The 21,728-nt window shown below is 37.0% G+C and overlaps 1 protein-coding gene across 1 annotated transcript in view; it reads left to right on the top strand.

Moving 5' to 3' along the window:
• The window catches only part of SCFD2 (sec1 family domain containing 2), a gene marked incomplete at its 5' end in the record, with an annotated part of 220,479 nt that overhangs the window by 51,257 nt on the left and 147,494 nt on the right, over positions 1-21,728 (top strand). Inside the window, one exon of the mRNA XM_026087925.1 lies at positions 6,678-6,853. Within this exon, the coding sequence (XP_025943710.1) occupies positions 6,678-6,853 (176 nt within the window). The remainder of the gene's footprint in view (positions 1-6,677; positions 6,854-21,728) is intronic.

The raw sequence follows: 21,728 nt of genomic DNA, 5'->3' as shown, positions 1-21,728 counted from the left end.
TGATAGAAATGAACCTGTGACCTCTGCTTTCAATCTGCTATAAAGTTTAGTGCTCTTCAGGTCCAGAGCCATACTTTGGAGAAGTCAGCCCAGTAGTATCCTATCGTGGCCTACTTTTTCTCTTCCCCAAAGACTCAGGGAGTTGTTTGCATTCTTCTCTTCTTTATTAACAATTTAAATTCAGGATGACCTTTGAAAGTAAGTTACCAAAAATCGTGAATGAGTTATTTTGTGGTATTTGCTGTTAAAGAGTATTATTGAAACTTCTGAAGAAGTACAAAAGCATTTGCATTAATAAGAATAACATCTGGAAATTACACTAACAAGGAGACATAAGGGGCGTCAGCCATCCTACTAAATTGCTCTACTCAGTTTGCAAAATATTCAACTCCCTTAGCAGTACTGTTGCCCAATTGGCTAGATGAGTTACGAGAGCTTTGTACATTCCTTAGAGGTATCCAGCATTGGATATAGTCAGAGGCAAGCTACTAGGAGAGACTGGTCTATATTACTAAGAGTGTGGACAGAGAAAATTCATTTTTCACTGCCTTAAAAAATCTTGTCCATGAACGTAAGTGTTCCAAGATGATTTCTTATTCATGGTTCTGTCAAATGAAAAATAGACCTCAGCAAAAGTGCTCTAGCCAGGGAAGCTCAAATCTTGTTCTTGCATAAAATTGAACTAAGCTTAAAGTTATGTATATTTGGCGGTTCCTGTAGTCTTGGAAAAGCATCCACTTATTTATTCAATTGGTCACAAAATGTACTTTCTTCTGAACTTTTTTCTTGTCCCTATGGAGATAATTAACTAAGTGTTAGATGCAGAAAATAAGGACTGTATGTTTGGAACACATTGATATTTCTGGCCTTTGCTCTTTAGACACTTCATTCATCCATAAACCTTTGTCTAAAAGAAAAAAAAATGTACTAAGGGATTCTGAATTTAAAAAATTTACCTCTATCTCTAAATCTATCTTGAAAAATAATTATTTTCTTGAATGCCTGCATAGACTGCAGCATTAATTTAAGATGGAAAGAGTCTTACTGTGGAATCATATTTTAATGTCTACAAATGTGGTTTTAGTTAACTTTTCATTTAACTTTTGAGGCGAAAATCTTTCTGTCCCATACAGCGTACTCTCACTACTCAAAAACAGACTTTTAACGCACTTTAATATCAATTGCTACGAGTGTCCACTCTAGTACCTGTAATATCTAAGTGATCTGCTTTACTAATTGTAGAATTATTTCTCCCTTTCAGTCTAGTACATGTCATCATTTGTGCATGTAGTATTAACAGTGCCATTCCTATAAGATATAGTGTTGCAGATGTTGGTTTCCAGTGCTGCTATTTTCATATCTTTAAAAAATCATTTATTTCAATTGATATTTTCTATGCAAGGTACAATTTGTACTATTTTAAAATTCAAGTGATTTGTAGTTCTTTTGGGGTCTGCCCTGAATTCTTGAAAGTTGGAGGTGGAAGTCAATGTCTGTATGTTAACATGTTTAGAAATTAACTATTTAGGAATGAAGGATTCAAAGGGAAATTAATTATTGAGTTCAGTCTCAGGAGCATTTATGTGACTTCTGTTATAAACTGATCAAGCACCACCAGCAACTTCAGGTTGCTTGCCTCCAATGTTGCCTCCATTATTGGAAGATCAACTGATACAGTAATACATTTCTTATGTCTTGTCAAAATATATCCATGCTTTATTTGTACACATTTCTTCTTTTACCGCTATTAACTCTTAATGTAAACATTTTTGATGCATTATAAGAGCTGTCTTTTTTGGGGAGAGAGAAGGGGAGGTGCTAATTAAGCCAGGCATTTCTATTCTGCTCTCCTGATCTAAATTCTCTGTTCCTCTAATAATTGCAGTAGCCTTTCTTGGCATATAGCACAGTTTTGAGTTAATCTTCCTGGAATGTGGGCGATTGGAATCACATAAAGTGCTCCAGGGGAGGTGCTTTGTACAAAGGCATTTGTATGGCCCTGTTTTTACTATAACTGTATTACCTGGTACATCCTAGGATTGTACCTGCTTTCTTTACAATGAGGGCACCTAGATATTATTCCCCTCTTGCATCATTTCCTCCTGTTAGCTCCCAATTTACAGCAGGTGCTCTTTTGCTAGCCCCAAAATGCGTAATCTTTCACTTTGTACTGTTAGATTTCATCCCATTTCTGTTATTCTAGTGCTCAAAGTGATCCAGCTGTGCCTGTGTGCTGTTCTGCTCCTTCTCCATATTAATGATGTTTCACAATCTTGTGACAGCAGCAAATTTGGCACTGTTCAGTGCCAAAATCTGTATTATAAATATGTACGTACCTGTGTGCGTGCACACGCACCACGCTTACTGAGCTTCAATTAAAACTTCTATGCCAGCACGTCTCCACCGCATGTTACTTGCCATGTACTCTTGAAGTTGTTTAGGCATCTTACAATTCTTAGTCTTTTCCCCCTTAAATATGGTTATGTCATAGCTAATGCTCTGCTAAGTCCACGTGCATTATACTTAATTCATGTACTTTGTCTAGAAAATTCGTTATGTATCAGACTAGTTTGACATGATCTCCTTTGATAAATGTACTTTGCATTTTATCCTACTTTTCTGTATGATGTAAACTATTTTTTCTTGGGCACTTGTCCTGAAGCTTTTCATACTACTGATATTAGACTAATAAGGTAGCTATTTTTCACCATTTCTTAAATATAAATACTACATTTATTGTTTTCCAGTCTAGTCGATGTGGTAGATTTAGTATTATCCCTGACCATCCGGTCTTCTGTGTAACTTGTTTTAGAATATCCAGTTTATCTGACTTGAACTTCTTTTTCTTTTAGTTTGGATACAGTAACTTCATTGCCGTAAACTCATCATCATTTGTCATTTTGCTTTTGCCAGTTGTACAGCATTGTGGGCCAAGCAGTCTATTGCTTGGATCATATCTTGACCATCTTTGGTGCCAGAGAAACCCATCTCCTTATTCTCTTTCTTATCAATGTCTGCATAACCTTTTCTGTTATTCAATTTCTTTACAAGTTCTAACCCCCCCCCCCCCAGTGTTTCCTAGTTTATAAGATTGCCTTTATTTGCTAATCAGTAATTTTTCTGTTTGGAGGTGCTTATTCTGAACATATTTTTCAAAATGATTTTCAAAATGATTGGCTACCTAGTTAAATCCAAATTTCAGATGAGACATTCCTGTTGCCTTTCTTCCCCTTTTGTTGTGACACAAATTCTGAATAACTCCTATGCCTTTCATTTTGAAAAAATTTCAAGTTCCACTTCCATTCAATTCTCTGCAGTCTGTTGCTGTCTATTGATTTTTAATAACGAGTTCCCTTCATCTGTCCTTTACATTTATAAGTAGGTTTTCCCTTTTTTTATTCTGTCATTTGGCTTAAACTAAATTAGTTTAAAATTCAGTTGGAATGATATTTAACATGATAATTTTCAATTTTTCTAGGCTTTTGCTTCTTTAAAGGATATCTTCTGTATTAGCCTCTGCAATCTTCACAGATAAGTCTAAAATAGTCTCAATAACTATTTAATGATCTGTAACTATTACGTACAGAGGTGTTTGGGCCCAGATATTTTTATCTGTTTTTTCTCTATATCTTAGAAGTTAATGTTCTGTATCAGGACACAATTTTCAGGATTTTAACAGCATTCTGGAGATTCCTGTCTGTATCTATATACAACTTGATGGTTTTGTAGCATTCTAGCTTTAGCCTGGTAGAATTGCTTTTATCATCTCTTTGCAAAGTGATTTTGACCCAGCTAGATCCTATTTCATACATGTTATCTCTTCTTTTTTCTTCTCAGTCTATTAGATTGTTAAAATACAGAGCTGCTTCATCACACTCACCTTCACTGTTTCCTGGAAAGCACTGGCTCCTCAATAGATCAAAAGACTCAATAGACTCAAAAGATCAGTACCTAATCCATCATGTTTCTTTTATATTGTCGAGTTTCATTCCCTACACTGTTTTTTTTAATTCTATTGCCCAAGATTCATGCATTAGTGCACAAATACTTTTACTGTTTCTTACTAACCATTCCCAGTTTCTTAGCTGAATTCCTTTCACTACCTGTATCATTGGTCTATCAGTATGACCGTTTTCCTCCTCTGCTCTTCAGCCTCCTACCTTTTTTTTAACATTTGAGTTTCACTCTAAGACTTTCCCATCCCAACCATGATTCTGTCTGCCAATCTCTTGATTTACTTCAGAAGAGCAAAGCAACAGCTGAAGTATGGTGATGTGGTCTGTCTCCTTTGATTTTTATAGGACCCCTCTGCCACTTTGCAACACAGGACTTAAGACAGTAGAGGGGCTTTAAAAAGAAAAAAAGGCTGATGGGGTTGGGATTAGATTAAATTTAAAATGTTGCTGGCCTTGCGCCAAAATCTCCCCCTGTGAGTAAGCTGCAGGGAAGATGGTGAGGATTTAGGCCTCAGGAAAAGGCATTTATTTGTTGCCTACCACCAATCACTTTCCTCCTTCCTTTCCTCATCTCCTGCTGGAACAATTGCACTCATCAGGCAGCTGCCCAGAGATGTAGAAAGGAGCTGTTGAACCCTGAGTCTGAGTTGTTCCATGAATATTGCAAATATTACAGATGAAACTCTGGCCTCTTTAATGCCAATGGAATTTTTGTTAATGACTTGTAAAGGTCAGGATTTCACCCCTATATTTACATGTGTTGGACTTTTTTTGGTACTGCTCTGAGGGTGGGAAAGATTTTCATTGTCTATCTAAAATGGTGCTGAGTGGATCTCAGATTGATCCAGTGCTGCATCTGGATTCACTTTTAAGAGGGACAATATAGGAAAAAAAAACACTTGAAAAATTGTTTTTCTAAATTGAAATCAGAAATCTTGAAAGCCCTCCCATTTGACTGTTTCATTTGAGGGAAGGACTGGCAACTTCATGTTTTCTCAATTGAGGCAAATTATATTTTGAATATGCTACTATATATCATGATTGCTAAAGGTAATAATGCAGTTATTATCAAAGGTATGCTGCAAGGCATCATGGGCTGACATTTTCAAATAGCCATGTAAATCTGCCTGACACAGCTTAAAAAGAAATAAAATACAACTGAAAGCTCTGGTGTTTAGTCTAAAAACACACATGGCTGTGGTTGCTATTTTAGCCTATGTGGACTAACTGTAGAAGCCTTTTGTCAGCTCTCAGGCCTACTGAGTGGTGTCAGCTTGATTTCTGTGTTAATTTGCTGACTCTTCGGTTTGGTACTTTCCATTAAAATTCACATAAAGAGCTTGTGTGTTTTTGTTTTATTTAACAGTTTTCCCTATTCTAAATGTTCTTCTAAAGACTGCCCTTTGGTATCACTGAAACTAAGAGAAAGTGCTTTGAACATTTATTCACTGTTGGAATAGTTTATTCACCATTTGTACAATACTAAAAGGATGGAGGCAGGCAGAGAGCCTTGTAAAATAATGATATAACCAAATGCAGTGAAGAAATACAGTGGTAGTCTGCAAGATCTTTCCTTTATGGAAAAATACTGAATAGGATGATCAGAGTGGTGTAAGTCATAAAATGCCTAGCACCAATTCAGCTCTGATCTGGCTTCCTGGTGTGAAAACTTGGTGTGTTTAGGTTGAAGGATTCTCCTCACTCCATCTCACACACACCCATTCTTTAGGCCGGATTTGCTTGAGGAAGATGACTTGTTATTGGCAAAGGCTACCAGAAATGAAGAAGCAGCCCTGGACTTGGTTTATCTTAGTCTAGACTTGCAGTTGGAATGGTGTTTTAACACCACTTTTTCCTTGAATGTTGATGGCATGCATGATCACCTGTGATGATTTTCCTAGGGCAGATAAGACACTGTAGACCTTCCTCTAAGACCCCGAGCAAGTACGGGCTTGAATATCCCTTTCTCCATGGAACAGGTGTAATGCCACTTCTAAAATATAGATTTATTGCACAGTTTAGCTTACACTTTAATGTTGGGTGGAATAATTGTTAATTTGGTAGTGTTTGTGTGGCCTGATTGACTCCCCTGTGCCCTTCTATTAGAGATTACAAGCTAATAATGCATTTTTTTCTTTTCAAATAATGAGTGAAATCAAAAATGATGAATGACCCCTTGGAAGTGTTCCTTTCAAGAACTGCTCCAGAAAACAGCTCCTTGAATCGCCAGCATTTGCTCTCTCTTGTGCTCTCTTCCCCACCCTGCTATTTCTCTCCTGTGCCTTCAGGAAGTGGCTGAAGGGTGTAGGTTTGGTATAAGACAGAAGGCTCACAGAGTCCCTTTGGGGTTTTGACAAAAATAGAAAGATCAGCCATTGTTTGGAAGAAATATTGAAGTATTTTCCCTAGCTTAAACAAATCTCTCTGAATGTTTGAAAACAAAAAATGGTTTTACCCTTTCTGTCAGCATCTGTTGTGTCTTGTGAAATACCTGCCGTACCACATACTGTAAGCCACAATCATGGATGAAGTGAGTCTTCATCCTGACCTGTTGCTGCAGTCTGAAACACCCAATGATTGCAGTGAAGGCCCATAATGAGGAGAACCTCTAAATAAAAGCCCTGTCTAACTGATCCACTGACATTTTAAAATCTTGGTTCATATGTGGTATTATCAGCATCTGCCACCTCTGATTACTATGTCCTGTTTTCCTTTTCACAGGTAGAGTCACCCCAGAACAGCTCAGCTCATACATCCAGCTTTTCAAAAATAATTTCAAAGCTCTGGAGAACCACTGTGGTCTTCTACAGCTTGTACTGGCCACGGTCCAGACTTTGAAACACCCGCAGAATTCCAAATGGGACAACTTCTTAGCCTTTGAGAGACTGCTTCTGCAGGTACATATTATGTGAATTTGACTTGAGTAAAGCTGTTTTATTTAAAATCCCATTGAATTCTGTAGCTTGTATTTTGTATAATGAAATGTGGTGGATATCTTGTTAAAAAGCTGTTCCTTATTGTCAAGCTGGTAAAAAGAATGGCAGCCTACACAGTCTTTTATAGTTTCGTCTAAGAAAAAGTTTAGAAACAAAGTTAAGCATTAGAGGTGAACTACATAAATAATCCAAATTAGATGTTGATTTTATACCTATACTAAAATTCAAGATGATATAACTTTTAGCCCTGGATAGGATCGCTGTTATGTTTTCAGACTGGTAGTAATATCAACACTTCTTGAGGTAACATGCTGAATCAAATGTGGAGATAACTTTACCTGTTTTTTTTACTGTGTGAGTATAAAACTTGTGTAATTTACTGAGTGGGCGAAAGCACAGTTGGAAATTCCAACACAGGAGTGAGGTTGCTCTCACTCACAGCTCTCATCTGTCCTCAGCTTTTCCCACCACCAGCTTCTCTTCAGCATCCTGTTGGTGGCCACAGTATTATTGACATACCATTTTGTATCATACTTGGATCTCTCTCAGGAAATTAAGAGTTAGTGGTTTTTTTGAACTCTATCCTACTAACCTTTGGAGAAGTACCAAACAAAGGAGAATTCTTTTTAAGAACCTAACAGAGTTAATTTCTGCTGAAATTCAGGGAAAAATGAACATTTTCCCCCATGCTGTCTCTACTGCCATTGCGTTGTTTTTAGAGAAACCATCTATTTCTGAAATCCTAGGATAAGGCAACACTTCATGAGGTAACTTCTAATGTTAAATGTAACTAATGCTAGAGGTAACTTCTAATGTTAAACTTCTAAGTTAGGTGGAGACAGCCTCAAGCGAGTGAAATGTATAGTGTGGGCCTCAACTAATAGATAGTTTTTCAGTAAAAATTTGTCTGGATGTCAAAAGCAAACCAACAATCCAGCTCTCCTCATGATCTGCAGCAACAGAGTATAATCCTTGGCTCTTTGTGAAGACGCAGCCCATGCAGATGTTCTAGCTCTGTAGTGAATAAATGTATTTGATATATTTGAGGGGTGGGGGTAAAAAACCCAAACATTTAATAGTAGCAAGTGCTTGTCTACATTAATTCAAACAACTATCTCTCTTCCTAACACTGAAATATTTTTGATAAAATATGCAGCCTTCTTTCTCTATTTAAGAAAAATCATACCTTAAGTAAAAGAAATCATTGTAGCCATTCTTTTTGCTTGGACTGTAGAGCATGGAATTGAAAGGAATTCCTGGACTACAGCATATAGTTCCCCTCTCTGTCCTGCAGTGATTCACATCTCATAGTTCTTCTCAGAAGCTGGTTAAATTCCATCTTAAAACCAGTTAGGCCTCAGAATCAAAATAAAGCTGCAAGCTCAGCATTGTTTTAACAGCAACAGACGGCCGCCTGTGAAAGCTATGCCTTAAATCAGCAGGGAGTGGAAAAACAGAGATAAGAAACAACCAAACTTTTAAAATATACATTTCATAAAAAAGAAATGTATAACAAGCACTCTCATAATCACATGCGGCTTTGGATTATACCCACTGCCTTCCACTCATCTTATTAAGGTAAAATATGTTAGCCAAAGCAAACTTTCTGTGCCAACATTTATAACTGCTGCTTAAACACATACTCATTTTCAGTAGTTCAAGCAACAGTTATTTTGAATTACATGATCTATAAAATGTGTACTTTTAGTGACTCTATTTTGAAGACAGTCTGAGATGCATTATCTATTTTTGAGCACATGGCTTGTCTCTGGTCTGCTGATGGGCTTGTAGGGAGAGCAAAGTACCAAGAGACTCGGAAAACTTCTGAGATATTTTTATTAAAAAAATCAACTAGGATTTTGTTTGCCGAATAGTTGGTACATAGCACTCTGCACTAAATTTGATGTCATGGTAGTCTATTCCAACATGACTACTGAGAAATTCTCTAGCAGAGTTGTCGTGTTTCAGATATTTTAAAATAATAAAGAAATCTTTAAAAAAAAAAAATCAGTATCAAGTCATTGTTTCAACATGAAAGTAGTAGTGTTACTGTCTTGTATTGGAACTGTGAAGAAGACAACCCTTTATGAAAGGTCTGCTGGGAGAAACATTGTTAGACTGTGGTCAAGGTAGGAGCTCTAGATTTTTCACTGATGGATGCATGCCAGACTTCAGCCAATCCAAAGAAGATAACCCAGTACAAACAGCTGGTGTTAGGATTCTTGGATTCCCCAAAGAAATAAATCTGCTTGGTTTTGGAATTTCTCTCATTGCTGAATCTTTCTGATCGGTCTCATAGCCTACTTCCAGTATTTTATCACAATTAAAATTTTAATACCTTTTTTTTTACACCTGTGATGTGTCAGATTTTCAACATCTCCTGTAAGAGTTTGTCCACTGCAAGCCAGTGCAACTGAATACTGAATTACTCCAGAGTTGTCTCCTCTTCACTGGGGTGAATGATGGTCTCAAAGCAAAATTAGAGTTTGATGGGATCGTGGCCTTGACTTGAAGGGAAAGAGGATTATGGCCTGAGTTAAAAGTAAAACATCAGGGTGATTCATCTTGTCTACCATAAGATTTTTCCGTGTTCTACTGCCCTACCTTTATACGTGACAGAGAGCTTTTGCTACTGAGAAGTTTAAAATATGTTGTGATTATGAATTAAAGCATTATATCCTATTAACCAAGAAAATAACCCACTCCACACTATTTTCCTTCTATTGAGGTCCTCTTCCCTCTTTTATAATTCTGGCCATCCATAAAACAGATAGGTGGGAGGGGGAACACAAGCTAAGTGGTGCACCAGGCTGTCTCTGACACCCCAGTGGTCCCCATGTAAGTGCCTTGTTTTCCTTCAACTGAGGATTTAAATTTTATGGGAGCTACTAGGAGAGAAAGTAAGAAAGAGTGTTATCATTCCACAGTATTCAACTCTGTTCAGCTATATTCCATGAAATATCAACCCATTCTCCCTGAAATTACAGTTTTCCATGGAGGTTTATTAAGCAATAGTGGCTCATGAAATACAAAAGCACGGGAAGAGGAGCTTTCTCCAGAGTTTAAACAAAGTGTATTTGCTGGAAGACGTTGAGAGCAAAACATCTTGTTTTTGTTGTTTTTTAACATATATTCACTGAGCAGGAATTTCTGCCTCCAAATTCAGTATAAAAGTACCCAGCAGCAGACAGTGTAAATGGTGGCATAATGTGCCCCAAGGGAAAGTGCAGTGGCTCTATAAAAGGTATTGCTCAGAAATTCCCCAAGGGCAGCAGGGTTAGATGTTACCCCTTAGAGTTGGCTGTATCCTTCAGGCATAATTTCGCTCTAAAGGTTTAAGAGTACTTTCTGAGTAGTATTCTATTTCATGAATAGCTCCATCCATTTCAGCCCCAAGGTCAGGGATTATTCAGTGCAAGCAAGTTGGTCAGACTGTTTTTCTGAAATAGCGTATGGAGTACCTAAAATGTATTTCCCCCCAAAGAAAATAGACATTCTCCAAGCAATTTAAAACTCTACTATTGTACTTTACTCTGGAATGAGACAGAAGAAGGGGATTTACTTTGATCACAAATTTCTATAGGTTGTGATGAGCAAAGGCATTTTGTCATGATAGAAAGTTTACTCTTAGTACTGTCATTTCTACATGGCCACAAGTTCTGCCAACAGTTTTATCTGTTGGCACTGCATGGTGGCTAAAGGTTTGTTATGTCTTGTCCTCAGCTAATTGTCTGCTGCACATTTTTTAAATGCAAACCTTTCCACTAAAATGAGTGGATTTAAAATGCCAGTTCTTGTCCTTATTGTGTTTTTCTGTGTTTGGATTCCTGCAGTAGAAATATCTAGTGAAGATATCTATAAAATGGTTTCTTTTCATAACATATAATGATTGATAATAACTCAATATGAAAGAAAAATCACTTCTACAGCATTAGTGATATTTTGATTTATTCCTCACAAACAACTCATACTTTATTATCATGCAGGGTGTTTTGCACAAGAGATGCTGAAAGCAAACAGCTGTTTTGACAAAAAAAAAAAAGGGTGTTTCCTCTTCAGAATGAGGTCATTCTCTCTCTCTCTCTCTCTCTCTCTCTTTCTCTTTCTCTTTCTCTTTTTTTTTTTTTAAGAGTCTGGACTAAACTTCCTTTTAAAATTGTAAATGTAACAGAACTGTTAAATTTAAAAAATCTTTGAATTGCCAAAAGTAAGGAAATCTTAAATATTAATAAGTTCATTAAGGTTARCTCTTTGTCTAAAAATCACAAACTAACGTTGAGCCTTGTTATTGTAGTGTTGGGGTGGTGGGTGTTACTTTTCAGGGCTTTTTTGTGGCATAAAGAATTTTCATCTGCCAAGCCAATGTTCTGCAATTTACTGGGAAATTTGAAACAGTGTAACAGCTTCAGCACTGAGCTAGAAGCCATGAATCCTACAGTTGGATCTTAGCACTGTCAAAATTTTTATTTTGTGGTGCCAGGTGGTACCATATAATCTCAAGGGTAATTGGAATTAAGTGTCATGTTTAAAAACAACAAAAAAAAAATTTCAAATCTTTATTCTATAGATTGAAAACTACAGAGTAGATGAGGGACTGTATTGTTCTGGTTGGCTATAATTAATCTTATGACCATATCTAGCCAACAGCCTTGCAGCTTTCACCTGCTCTTTGAATTCTCATACTTTAAGCTCCTTGGATGTGTCTGAGCTTTTACTCCCTTTGTGTCAGGTGTAGTCTGCGGCGAGTGCCTTGTTGAGTGGGCCAGTGCTGATGGCCATCCCACACAGAGCATCTCCCAGCTAGAAATGTCATCAGTGAGTTTGGAAATAACCTGTTTCTAGCAGGGGTTGAGGACAGTTATTCATCTGATAAGGATAAGGATTTGAGCTCCTGTTCAACCTGCTTGGCTCAGTACTGTGTTACTTTTATGCTTCTAGGCCAGCTCAAGGACATACAGATAGGCACCGCCTTTTACATTGGCTGCTTAGAAATACAAATATGTTATAATAATGTGAATTAGCAAGCAATGATTCAGTTAGATCCTGCAAGATGGGGTGGCATATATCTATTATTATCATTATTATGTATGACTTTGATATRTAACATGTGGCATATCTAGATATCAAAGTCATTACATTCTGAAGTTAACTTAATTGTATTAAAGGATGACTTGTTAGTTTTTTAAAGTTTTACAGATTCTCTTCCATTCTTTTTTCAAAGCTGTGCTGTGTGTTAGGAGAACAATGTAATACTTTAGCAGAAGTATCTCAAATTTTTAGTGGCTCCTGGTAACAATACAAGTAGGTCAAATACTCTGAGAGCTATATATATGTATTTACATGGAGAGTTCCTGAGAGTACAGTATTTTCATGTTTAAATTTTCAAATATGATTAGTTGCCTTTTAACTTAGTTTTATTGTCTTAAATTTTTCGTGATGTAAAATTTGTCAGAAGACAGAAATATATATTTTTTTGTCCTTAGTATCTTCAGAAACAGAAAATATAGACATGTTTTTAAGAGAAACAGAAACTTCGTGCCAGATGGTCATTCCAATGTTTTTATTTTTCTGTTGGCGAAAAGTGGTTATGAGGTTAATAAAATGACATCATTCTTTCTCCTGTGAATATTATAGTGCAAACTCAGAAAAAGAAGTGGAAAAAACCTGTAATATAGCTTAATATTTTACATTGCAGCTAGTGTTTCAGTAACAAGATCTAGTAATTTGGGTGTTGATAGCCATTCTGTCCTGCTCTGTGATTCTTTACTATCTTTTATAAATGCAGGATATGCACAACTCACTACTTAATCAAGGATGACATTATTATTTACTTGCACTTTTGGAGACTGCAGAATATGGTAAGCGTTGTTCGCATATGCCTGTATGCACACACATGAAAACAAGAGCCTATGCCAAGAAATTTGGAAACTCTAAGACACCATCTTGCAGACAGTTTCTCTGCATAGAACTCACTGTAGTTTTCAGGCCTGGAGGCTTTCCTACAGGGAATGGTAGTTAGCAGGTCACATTATTGACTCTGAACTGATACAGACCAAAAGCTTAAGCATAGGCTTCAGGGCCACTGAAGCAAGCAGTTCAATACAAAGCAGTGAGGAAATAAAGCTTTTGGTTTATTTGCTGTGTTAGTGGAAGAGAATAATTCATAGTTCAGCTGTGGTAGGAGCTTTTTCCTTTACTTGCAATCATGTGATTCATTATTATTATTTATATTGCTTTAGTCTACATGTAATTTGTAATTGCGTAGCTCAGCTCAGTGCCATAAATTGTCTTTTTGGTGGCCTGCGATGTTGATCAATAAATGTTTTTAAAAATGATATTGCAACAGTGCTTGGAAAGAGGACCCATGATGTTAGTTGTCTATAATTAAAGAAGTTATGTAAAAAACAACAACAACAACAACAAAAAAAAACCCTCTTGAGATTAGATCAGTCAGTTTTCAATGTAAAGCTACATATGGAATGAATGATTCCTGTCTCGGCAGGAATCTTTTATGGTACCTTATTGATTGCAGAGGTCATCCTCTGGAATTTGGTACTTTTGATGAGATTGCAAGCTTGGGTACTGATACTGATTCTGTCTTGCACAAAACTAGAGAATTGACAGAGTTATCAAATGTAATCTGCTGGTCATTTCTGAAGAGAACATAGTCCTGCAGCAGTCACCTGATTAAGCTTTCAATTTATAGAAAGTTCTTGCTTCAACTTCCGTTTGTTAAGCTTACTCTATTTAGATGTGAGTAGGATCTTTCCAGAACATATAAGCCAGTGTGGATTCTGCCTTTATTCCTGTGATATTTTTAACTTTGCAAGTATTTATTCTATATAAAATTTATTTTACGCTTCATGGTTTTGCCATATAAGTAGTGTATACAAGCCCTGAAATAGTGTTATTTCTCATTTTCTGTTTTCTGTGGTCTCAGTTCACTTTGTTTGCTTGTTCATTGCCCTCACGTTCATGTTGCCATAAGCTGTTTTTAACAAGAACTCAGTTGTGTTTGTGTGTGTTCTATACAGTTCTGCAAAACAGAGCCCTAAGCTGACTAAGGCACCTCAGAGCTACAGCAATGCAGGTAAAACAGGGGCCTAAATTCATAGATGTGACTGTTTTGGGTGTGTTTGGTTTTGTACATCAGACTTGATATTCCATAGAGGAGCTTGGTAATTAGAATTTATATTCCATGTTTTCCAAGGAGCTCAGTTATACACAGTTTCCCAGGTTTGACACCCCAGAATTAAGACACTCCAACTAGTTTTGCTCAGAAGAAAGCTATATATATAACTTTTCTGGTCAAACTAATTTTCTGCAAGGAGAATGCTCTTGTTAGACTACTTTGAAAGCAAACTAAAATACAGGTAAGAATTATTTTAACATTAAGCAACCCCTTTTAGAGTAAGTACAAGCTATTTTTTGTTGCCACAATTTATTAATCTGCTTAAGGAAGTCTATTTTAAGGGTCTCTAACACTGACTGGCAAAAGGTTAAACTATCTTAAGTGGGGTTACAATATCACATGGGATGTATATTATTATAATATCACATGGGAAAGATTCATGTCAAAGAAATGCATTTATATTTGGCCTGAAAAACTGTAAAGTATAGCAATTGTGGCTCTCATTTAAAAAGCAAAAAACCTCCCTCCCTAATCTTCTGAAAGAGCAAATGTTTTGTATCCAGATAAGAGTCACACAGAGCCTCTAAAATGAACACTTAATAAAGAAATGGCTGTCTTGAGTGAACAAATATCCACATCAGTAAAACTTTAAAAGCCTTGTGGGAAGAAGAGGCTAAACATATTAAGTCAATGGAAACTGTTAAATTAATGTTCTGTGTGCAAGAACAAAACACTTGGTATTAAATAATAGAACCCTAATGTATAAATGACTTACGGGAATCAGCTCTTAAAAAAAAAAAAAGGTGAAACAATGAATGTTTTTTTCTTGTCAGTTTTCTTTTTAACTACATGTTGAAATTATATGGCAATTGATATCTAGTTAGCTCACATTCTAAAAATGCAGCATAATGTTCAGTTCTGCGTGAACATTTGTCACTTGAGATAGCTGGAGCCGTTCATCAACCCTATGGAATGTCTGTTAAGAGCTACAAGTCTGTCTATCATTTGCCATTCTTTCTCCTCTGTGATTTTTTTTTTTTTTGCCTTAAAATGTCATATTAACTGTTTACTTGCTGTAAAAGATTACATTAACCAGCCCAAAATACAGATACACTTATTCTATGCAAGTGTACATGGAGGTGTCACAAAGAAGCATAATATTAACAGTATGTTGAATGAGTTGTTTTTTACTATAATGATTAATTGTGCTCCAAAAGGCAAGGTTCTGTCATGTGTACTGCCAGGTAGTACTTGCTTTGCTGTATGCATTGTGCCACTAATAGTGAGTTGGGTACTATTCAATTTGAGTTAGTGTCAGAATCTGCTTTCCAGTCCCTATCTTTTTAAGGAAACTGTTGCCATCCTCACCAAATAATTAATCTTTTTTGATTCGCTTTTGCACAGGTCAGGCTGAGTAGTGAAAAGTATTTAAAAAAAAAAACTCCAAAAACATAAGAAATGGCTCCAATGGACTGGACAGATCTCTTGGCTTATTAACCCACAAACAAGTGGCATGCACATATTTCAGATCTAATAAAGTGAAGGATTCAAACATTCTTGGCAGAAGCATCTTATAATATATATTGATGGCAGGGGTGGGGGGAAGGGAAGGAAGCTGTAAGTGATGCCTTTTTAGATGTGGCATTTGTGGTCACATGTAAGCAAATGCTGAAGCATTCTCTTAGTCCTTGTTTTTGCTTGTTAAGAACAGAAATCTCATTAGGAAACACCCATCCATCTTCCTTCTGATGGCTGTTTTAGTTGTTTGGCAAGATTTTGCTGAGTACTGAACCAAAAGGGTAGTATTGTGGTGTTTAGTCTCTGCTAATAAGCTCATTAATATGATGTTAAGTATGTGTTACTACATAGGCAAAGTGGTGTATGAACAGAGATTGGAAGGTAGGAAACTCAGTCAGTACATTAGCATTTGTTCCATTTTGGTCATTATGATACCCATGTTTTTAGATATAAAGACTTGTTTGGTGTATTTTTGGATGCTTTCATTCAAGATGGTTCACTCAGCTTGTCATAATCCAGGTTAGAAAAGTGGGCTTTCTTTGAAGATGACTTGTTGGCTCTCTTAGCTAACGATCTTAATTGGATTTTGCCCTTACTATAGGCTTGGAGAGGGATTGTACTTACCTTTGGTTTTTGTCTGCTTTCACTAATTGTATTGTAGTCTGTTAAGGAAATGAACATTGTCTTATTTTGTATTTTTACAGTGTAGGTGCTGTCCTAGATGCAATTCCAGGTACTGTTGTAATAATAATGAGATCAATATCACAGTGCACAGCATCTTGCCAGTAGACCATAGCTCATAGGGACTGCTTATCATTGTGGTCATTAGCTCAGAAGCGGCAAATAATCTATCAAATCTTATGTCTGCAAGCCAGCTTGACAGTGCCAGCACTACATCTGTCTGTCTTCAGTGTGATTATATTAGCCTATCAGCTTAGTTTTCCTCAATTTTTTGGAGGATATACTTGATTATTTTCTTTTCTTACAGATGTCATTATGTATGGACTGGCAAGGAAAAAGTGGAGAAACAAAAAATAAAACTGAGTGAAAACTTTACAGTGGGTGATATCTGAAATTAACAGTGGGGCTGCCACATTGCATTCCCTCTGTCTCCCCAACTTAATGAATTGCCTATTCCCCTTTCCACTGGCTACACACTTCCTTGGATCACAGATGCTTCTGGGCATATTGTACATGTGTAGATATATGCACGTGTGCGCACTAAGCTGCTTTTCCCACCGGCTGGGTTGTCTGGGCGTAAGTCAACCCCAATATGGAAGACAAATAGTTGCATTAGCATGATACTGATCCCTACTTGTAAGCCTGGCCTCTTAGTTTGTGTCTTGTATCCCATAGAACATGGCTAAGGGATTTCTGACCCATCAACAAAATCTTCACGTGCCTGTGCAAACATGTCCTTACGGCTGCTGCCTTGGAATCACAGCTCTTAACTATGTCTACCTCATCTATTTATTGGTCATAAAGTTCTTTGCTGAAGGCATGATGGTGCTGAGACACCGCGGCTAATGTTTTTCCCAAAGCCATTGTTTTCAATAGGAAGGAAGGTGTATTCTTAATTCACTTAAAACTCACTTGATGGAAGACAAGGTGGTTTTAGTTTTCACTGAGCTTTCAGGTCAGCAAATACTGTGGTGATCTAGGACTTACCTACCTTTACTAACTTGAGTTAAGATTTTATCTTTTTCCTGGTGAAATTGAATCTGGAGTGAATTAGAGATCTCTTGAAAACTCTGCATTGTTCCTTGCAATAGTTTCAATGAAAGAAAGTCCAATTAAAAAAAAAAAAGAAGATAGAGACAGTGAGGTAGAGCAAGTCGACTGGGACTTAGTCCAGCTATGATAGATTTTTGTCCATTATGATACCTTTGTTTGTAAATGCAGAGACTGGTGTATTGTTTGGTTGCTTTTGGTAAAGAAGGTTGACTCAGCTCTAGGTTAGAAAAGTAGGTCTTGTTTGAAGGTACTATGCTGACTCAGCCAACAAAATCTCCGTGGAATTTTGCCTCTGTGGTAGGCCATAAAGAATAATTTTTAGAAACAAGTCTGGCTTGTCGGAGATCTGCCTGTAGTACTCATTGCTTTGCTTCCTGTTGGAGATGACTGTTTACTTCTGCTTAAACCCTAATTCTTCCCTCTTGGAAAGGAGTAAAGAATTAGGATTTAATCAAAGTGGTTACTGCTACCTCTGCTTGTCCATGGATATGGATAACGAATAAATGTTCCAGTACTAGCAGGTGTTTCCTATGATTCCCTACAGAGTTCCTGAGGTTTCTTGGAAAATGGAGAGAGATTTCTTTTAGTGGTTTTCCTTCCTTAGACTTACCCTGGTTTATTCCTCTTCAGCTAAGTTACCTTTGTTACCATGAAATTTCTCTACGGACTTTGAGCTATGCAGGTGCCTCCTTTGAAACCCTCTTGTTTGACCCCATTTTCAGGCACAAGGGCGCTAATGTCAGCATGCTATAGGTAAGACAAGTGGATTTATGCTGGAAGCTGGCTGTTGCATTCCCAGCTCTGTGCAGAGCATGTGAGGGCTAACATTAAGGTACACTGTCACACGGCTGCTTCCTCCTCACTCACCCCTTCCTCCCACAAGAAGGTAACAAGGAATATTTGCTCTGTACCTAGAGGTGACCTGCATTTACCTAGTCTGATGCTTCTTTAGCATTGTTTTCTCTGTGGTGCTCTTCCATGTATCTGCAGGAATGCTGTGTTAATTAAAAATGCAGTAGGCATAGTAGGAAAAAGGAAATTTCTTTGTTGATGTGTTCATCATTCCCCTTCAACCCCCACTCCCCCCAGTGTTTGCCTTTGTGCATGTCACTGTTAAAGGAATTAACTGCAGCTCTTTCTGTGCCTTTAAAACAAATGGAATATGGTTTTGTGAGCGTTCCTCTGATTCTGGGAGGTCCCACTGCTGGCAGAAACAGAGGGCGCCTCTGAGATGTGGGACTTGCACCACATATTCTCATGGGGTCTGGCAGCCCATTTGTGCAGCTGTGTCTATTAAAGCATGAATAGTTAACTGGTATTTACCTTCTCACACTCTGTTTAGAGTACAGAAATGCAGTGTCACTCACATAGCTAATTCAGTGTAGTGACCTAACTTGGACTAGTAATGGGAAGTGTTTTATAATTTTGCAGCAGGTTAAAACATGGTTGTAGTTACAATAAATAAATGGCTTAGTCCATTCAGCAGAAGTGTCTAGTTGATGTAGGTTTATCCTTCAGGAGAGTAAAAAGCAGATAATGGATCAGTAGTAAAGGATAGTCTGTCTGGGTTGTGACTGGGGAAGAGAGAAGTTTCAAGATCTTTTTAACTAGGGTATTAGTAGGACAAGGGCAAGAGGCAATGTGCCAGGGATGAAAAACTCTCCAAATATAACTTAATTTAATCCATCAGCTCCCTTTTAGTATTACTTCCCTACTCGTCACCAAGCCTGGAGAAAGTGAAGTAGCTGTTAAACCATAGGCAGAAAAGCATTCAGACATACAGTTGCATTAACTCCAAAGATTCATCTGACTTACCGTCCTTCAGTAGTGCTGTCTTTTCTTATCAGAGGAGATATCTTGTTTGTTAAGATAAGGAACATTTTCTTTAAAGCAAAACTTTTTAAACGTCTCCAGTTTTGTTTGAATTTTTTGAAGTAGTATTTTTCTGCAGCAAAGATAATACAGAGAGTTCAGGGAGATGCAGGTACTGTGTTAGGTGAGGTTATCAAAATTGTTTGCTGTAGCTATGAAATCTATCTGCTCAGATTATTTGTTTTTCTATTGTTAATAGTAACAGAGTGTGGTTAAAGTAAAGCCTCCCTGAAGGAGGCTGACATGGGTTCTCAACTGGCTGTTTATTAGCAGATACTTTAAAAATTGTTATGGGATTCCTTGTAATCAGATCTTCACTGGCTTGGTTTGTACTGGTTTTGTTTGGTTTTGAAATTACATACTACACTTTTAAAATTATTTATTCTTCTCATATCTGAAGACTCTGAAAAGAAAAAAAGCTCCTGCAAAAAAAAAAAAAAGCTAAAATTCTTGGGATCATCTCTATCTTTAATGGACAGAAGCCTTAGCTGGACTTAAGTCTTATGATTGTAAATGTGTGTCACATAGAAGTATGTTTCAAAATATGTTCTTGCACCAAAAGCCAAGTGAAAAGCTCTCTTCTTACTTTCTTACTTGTATTAATTAAACTAACCTACCTTCCTTCTGTCTAGATTTTTTCCCCAATCTGTAAATGGATTTTATGTCCAGGTTATTTAATTTCTGGAATTACTCAAAGAAATACTCAGTGCTCAAGGAGTCAATGCACAACACTCAAACACCCTGTATTCCACAGTAGTTGTGGAAATCTTTAGAACAATTCAGGTAGCATCTTCTCCGTCTTCCACATCTACCTTTTCTCCAGCTTGTCTTGGCAAGAGGTTAGCTTTTGTCAGAAATATTGGAAAACAGACACTTTTCCTCTACTACCAGGGAGAAAAAAAAAAAAAAAAAAGCAAGTTGAATCTGCCTACTGTAGGGGGGTACATATTTCACTACATCTTTTCACTGTGTCTACAGAAATGATTATAGATACACAAAGAAATAAGCTGCCTGTGCTTCAAGGGAGTATCAGTGACTGAAGTATGTAGACAAAGTAAATTTCTACATATAATTTGACTTTTGTCTATTTGTTTGCTTCAGAGATTGAATGTACTGAAGACGTGTGTTAATGCTTAATTGGTAAGAGGTTGAATGCATACGTTGGCAATAAACATACATGTTGGGAAACCACCCTGCATTTCAGGGGACACAACAGGGAGAATTTTATTAGCAGGACACAAATTCAGTGTTTGGGCTTTGGGTTCAGATTTCATCCAATTTAATGGCAGCTGCACTGATGAACGTTTTCTGTATGAATTCAACCTGTGTAACCCTTGAACTCCAAAAGTTGGTAGCATCTGAAAACAGTTTGGTTGCATCTGTGAAATTGTTTCCTAGTGTATTACAGTATGAATTTCTGTTTTATCCCTAGCCTGAGCAAGATCTTGTTTAGAAATGATCACCACTGGAAAATGAAAAATTTCTTTACTCTCTGATGAATGGATGTAGAGACGTAAGGATAAGCCTGGAGTTGTATGCCCTTTCTCATGCTGTTCCCATTCTGCAAATCCAAGAGGTCACACAGTTCCAAGACATTAATTAGTAAAGTACTCTTGCTGGGCATTAGTTATCTTGTCCTTTTCTTGCATCTGCTCTTCGTAAGAGTTTTATTTTCATAAAATATTCAGAGGCAGAGGATATCTTCAAATCTTTTAACTCTTAAATATTTTCATTAAGTAGTGGCACAGGAACTGACTTTCAATATATGAAAATGCAGCAGTTAAACTGCTGTCTTACAGAGGGAATAACATGTTTGATGCAGATGGGCTTTTGAAAGAGGATGGAAACAGCAACTCGTGGATGACCAGGTGACCTGTTTTTCTGTCCTGAAGAACTAAAAATAATTTACATATTTTTTTGTTTTTAAAATATTTGCATGTCATCTTGGTGTGATTATTGGCACATTTTGTATTGATTACACTTTATTGTTGCATTATTCTCTCGCATTCAAGGGCCATATGTGCTTCACATCTGGTGAACATTCAAGGGCCTTTTGAAAAACATTGCCTCATTTTTGTTCTTAGAAATGCATGTGACAAATACGATGCTTCTACATCTGCTTCTGCTATTGGCTGCAAGCAGAATGCACCAGTCTGTGCCTCCTGTCCAGTTACAAAGACACCAAAGGTAACGTAATACATTTCCTTTTAACCAAGGTGGTTAGTTGCTTGATTGTTGGACTTTCTTTCTTTCATCCGAGAATGACCATGCTGTTTTGTTCTGTTGAAATCACAGTGGATTATACTGAACATATCTCTTTTTTGCCACTTTCATTAGACTAGGCAATGTGGGACAAAGAGAGCGGGAAGAAAAACTTGCATTTTCAGGAATGAATATGAGCCATCTATTTTTTTCCCATTTATATATGCTAAAATATAATCTTGCTTTTGAGGAGGGTATGACTTAAAAAATAGTACTATAGTATTCAGTATTAAAAGTCATAAACCAACAACTTCAAATGTTTTGGGAAAAAAAAGTTTTCCTAGAAATCTGCCAGTACAGTTCTGGTTTGGTACATGG

This window comes from Apteryx rowi, unplaced genomic scaffold, assembly GCF_003343035.1.
Source record: "Apteryx rowi isolate R43461 unplaced genomic scaffold, aptRow1 scaffold_740, whole genome shotgun sequence".
Classification (NCBI taxonomy): Eukaryota; Metazoa; Chordata; class Aves; order Apterygiformes; family Apterygidae; genus Apteryx; species Apteryx rowi.
Note: the sequence above shows the minus strand (reverse complement) of the source record. Positions and strands in the feature narration are given on the sequence as shown.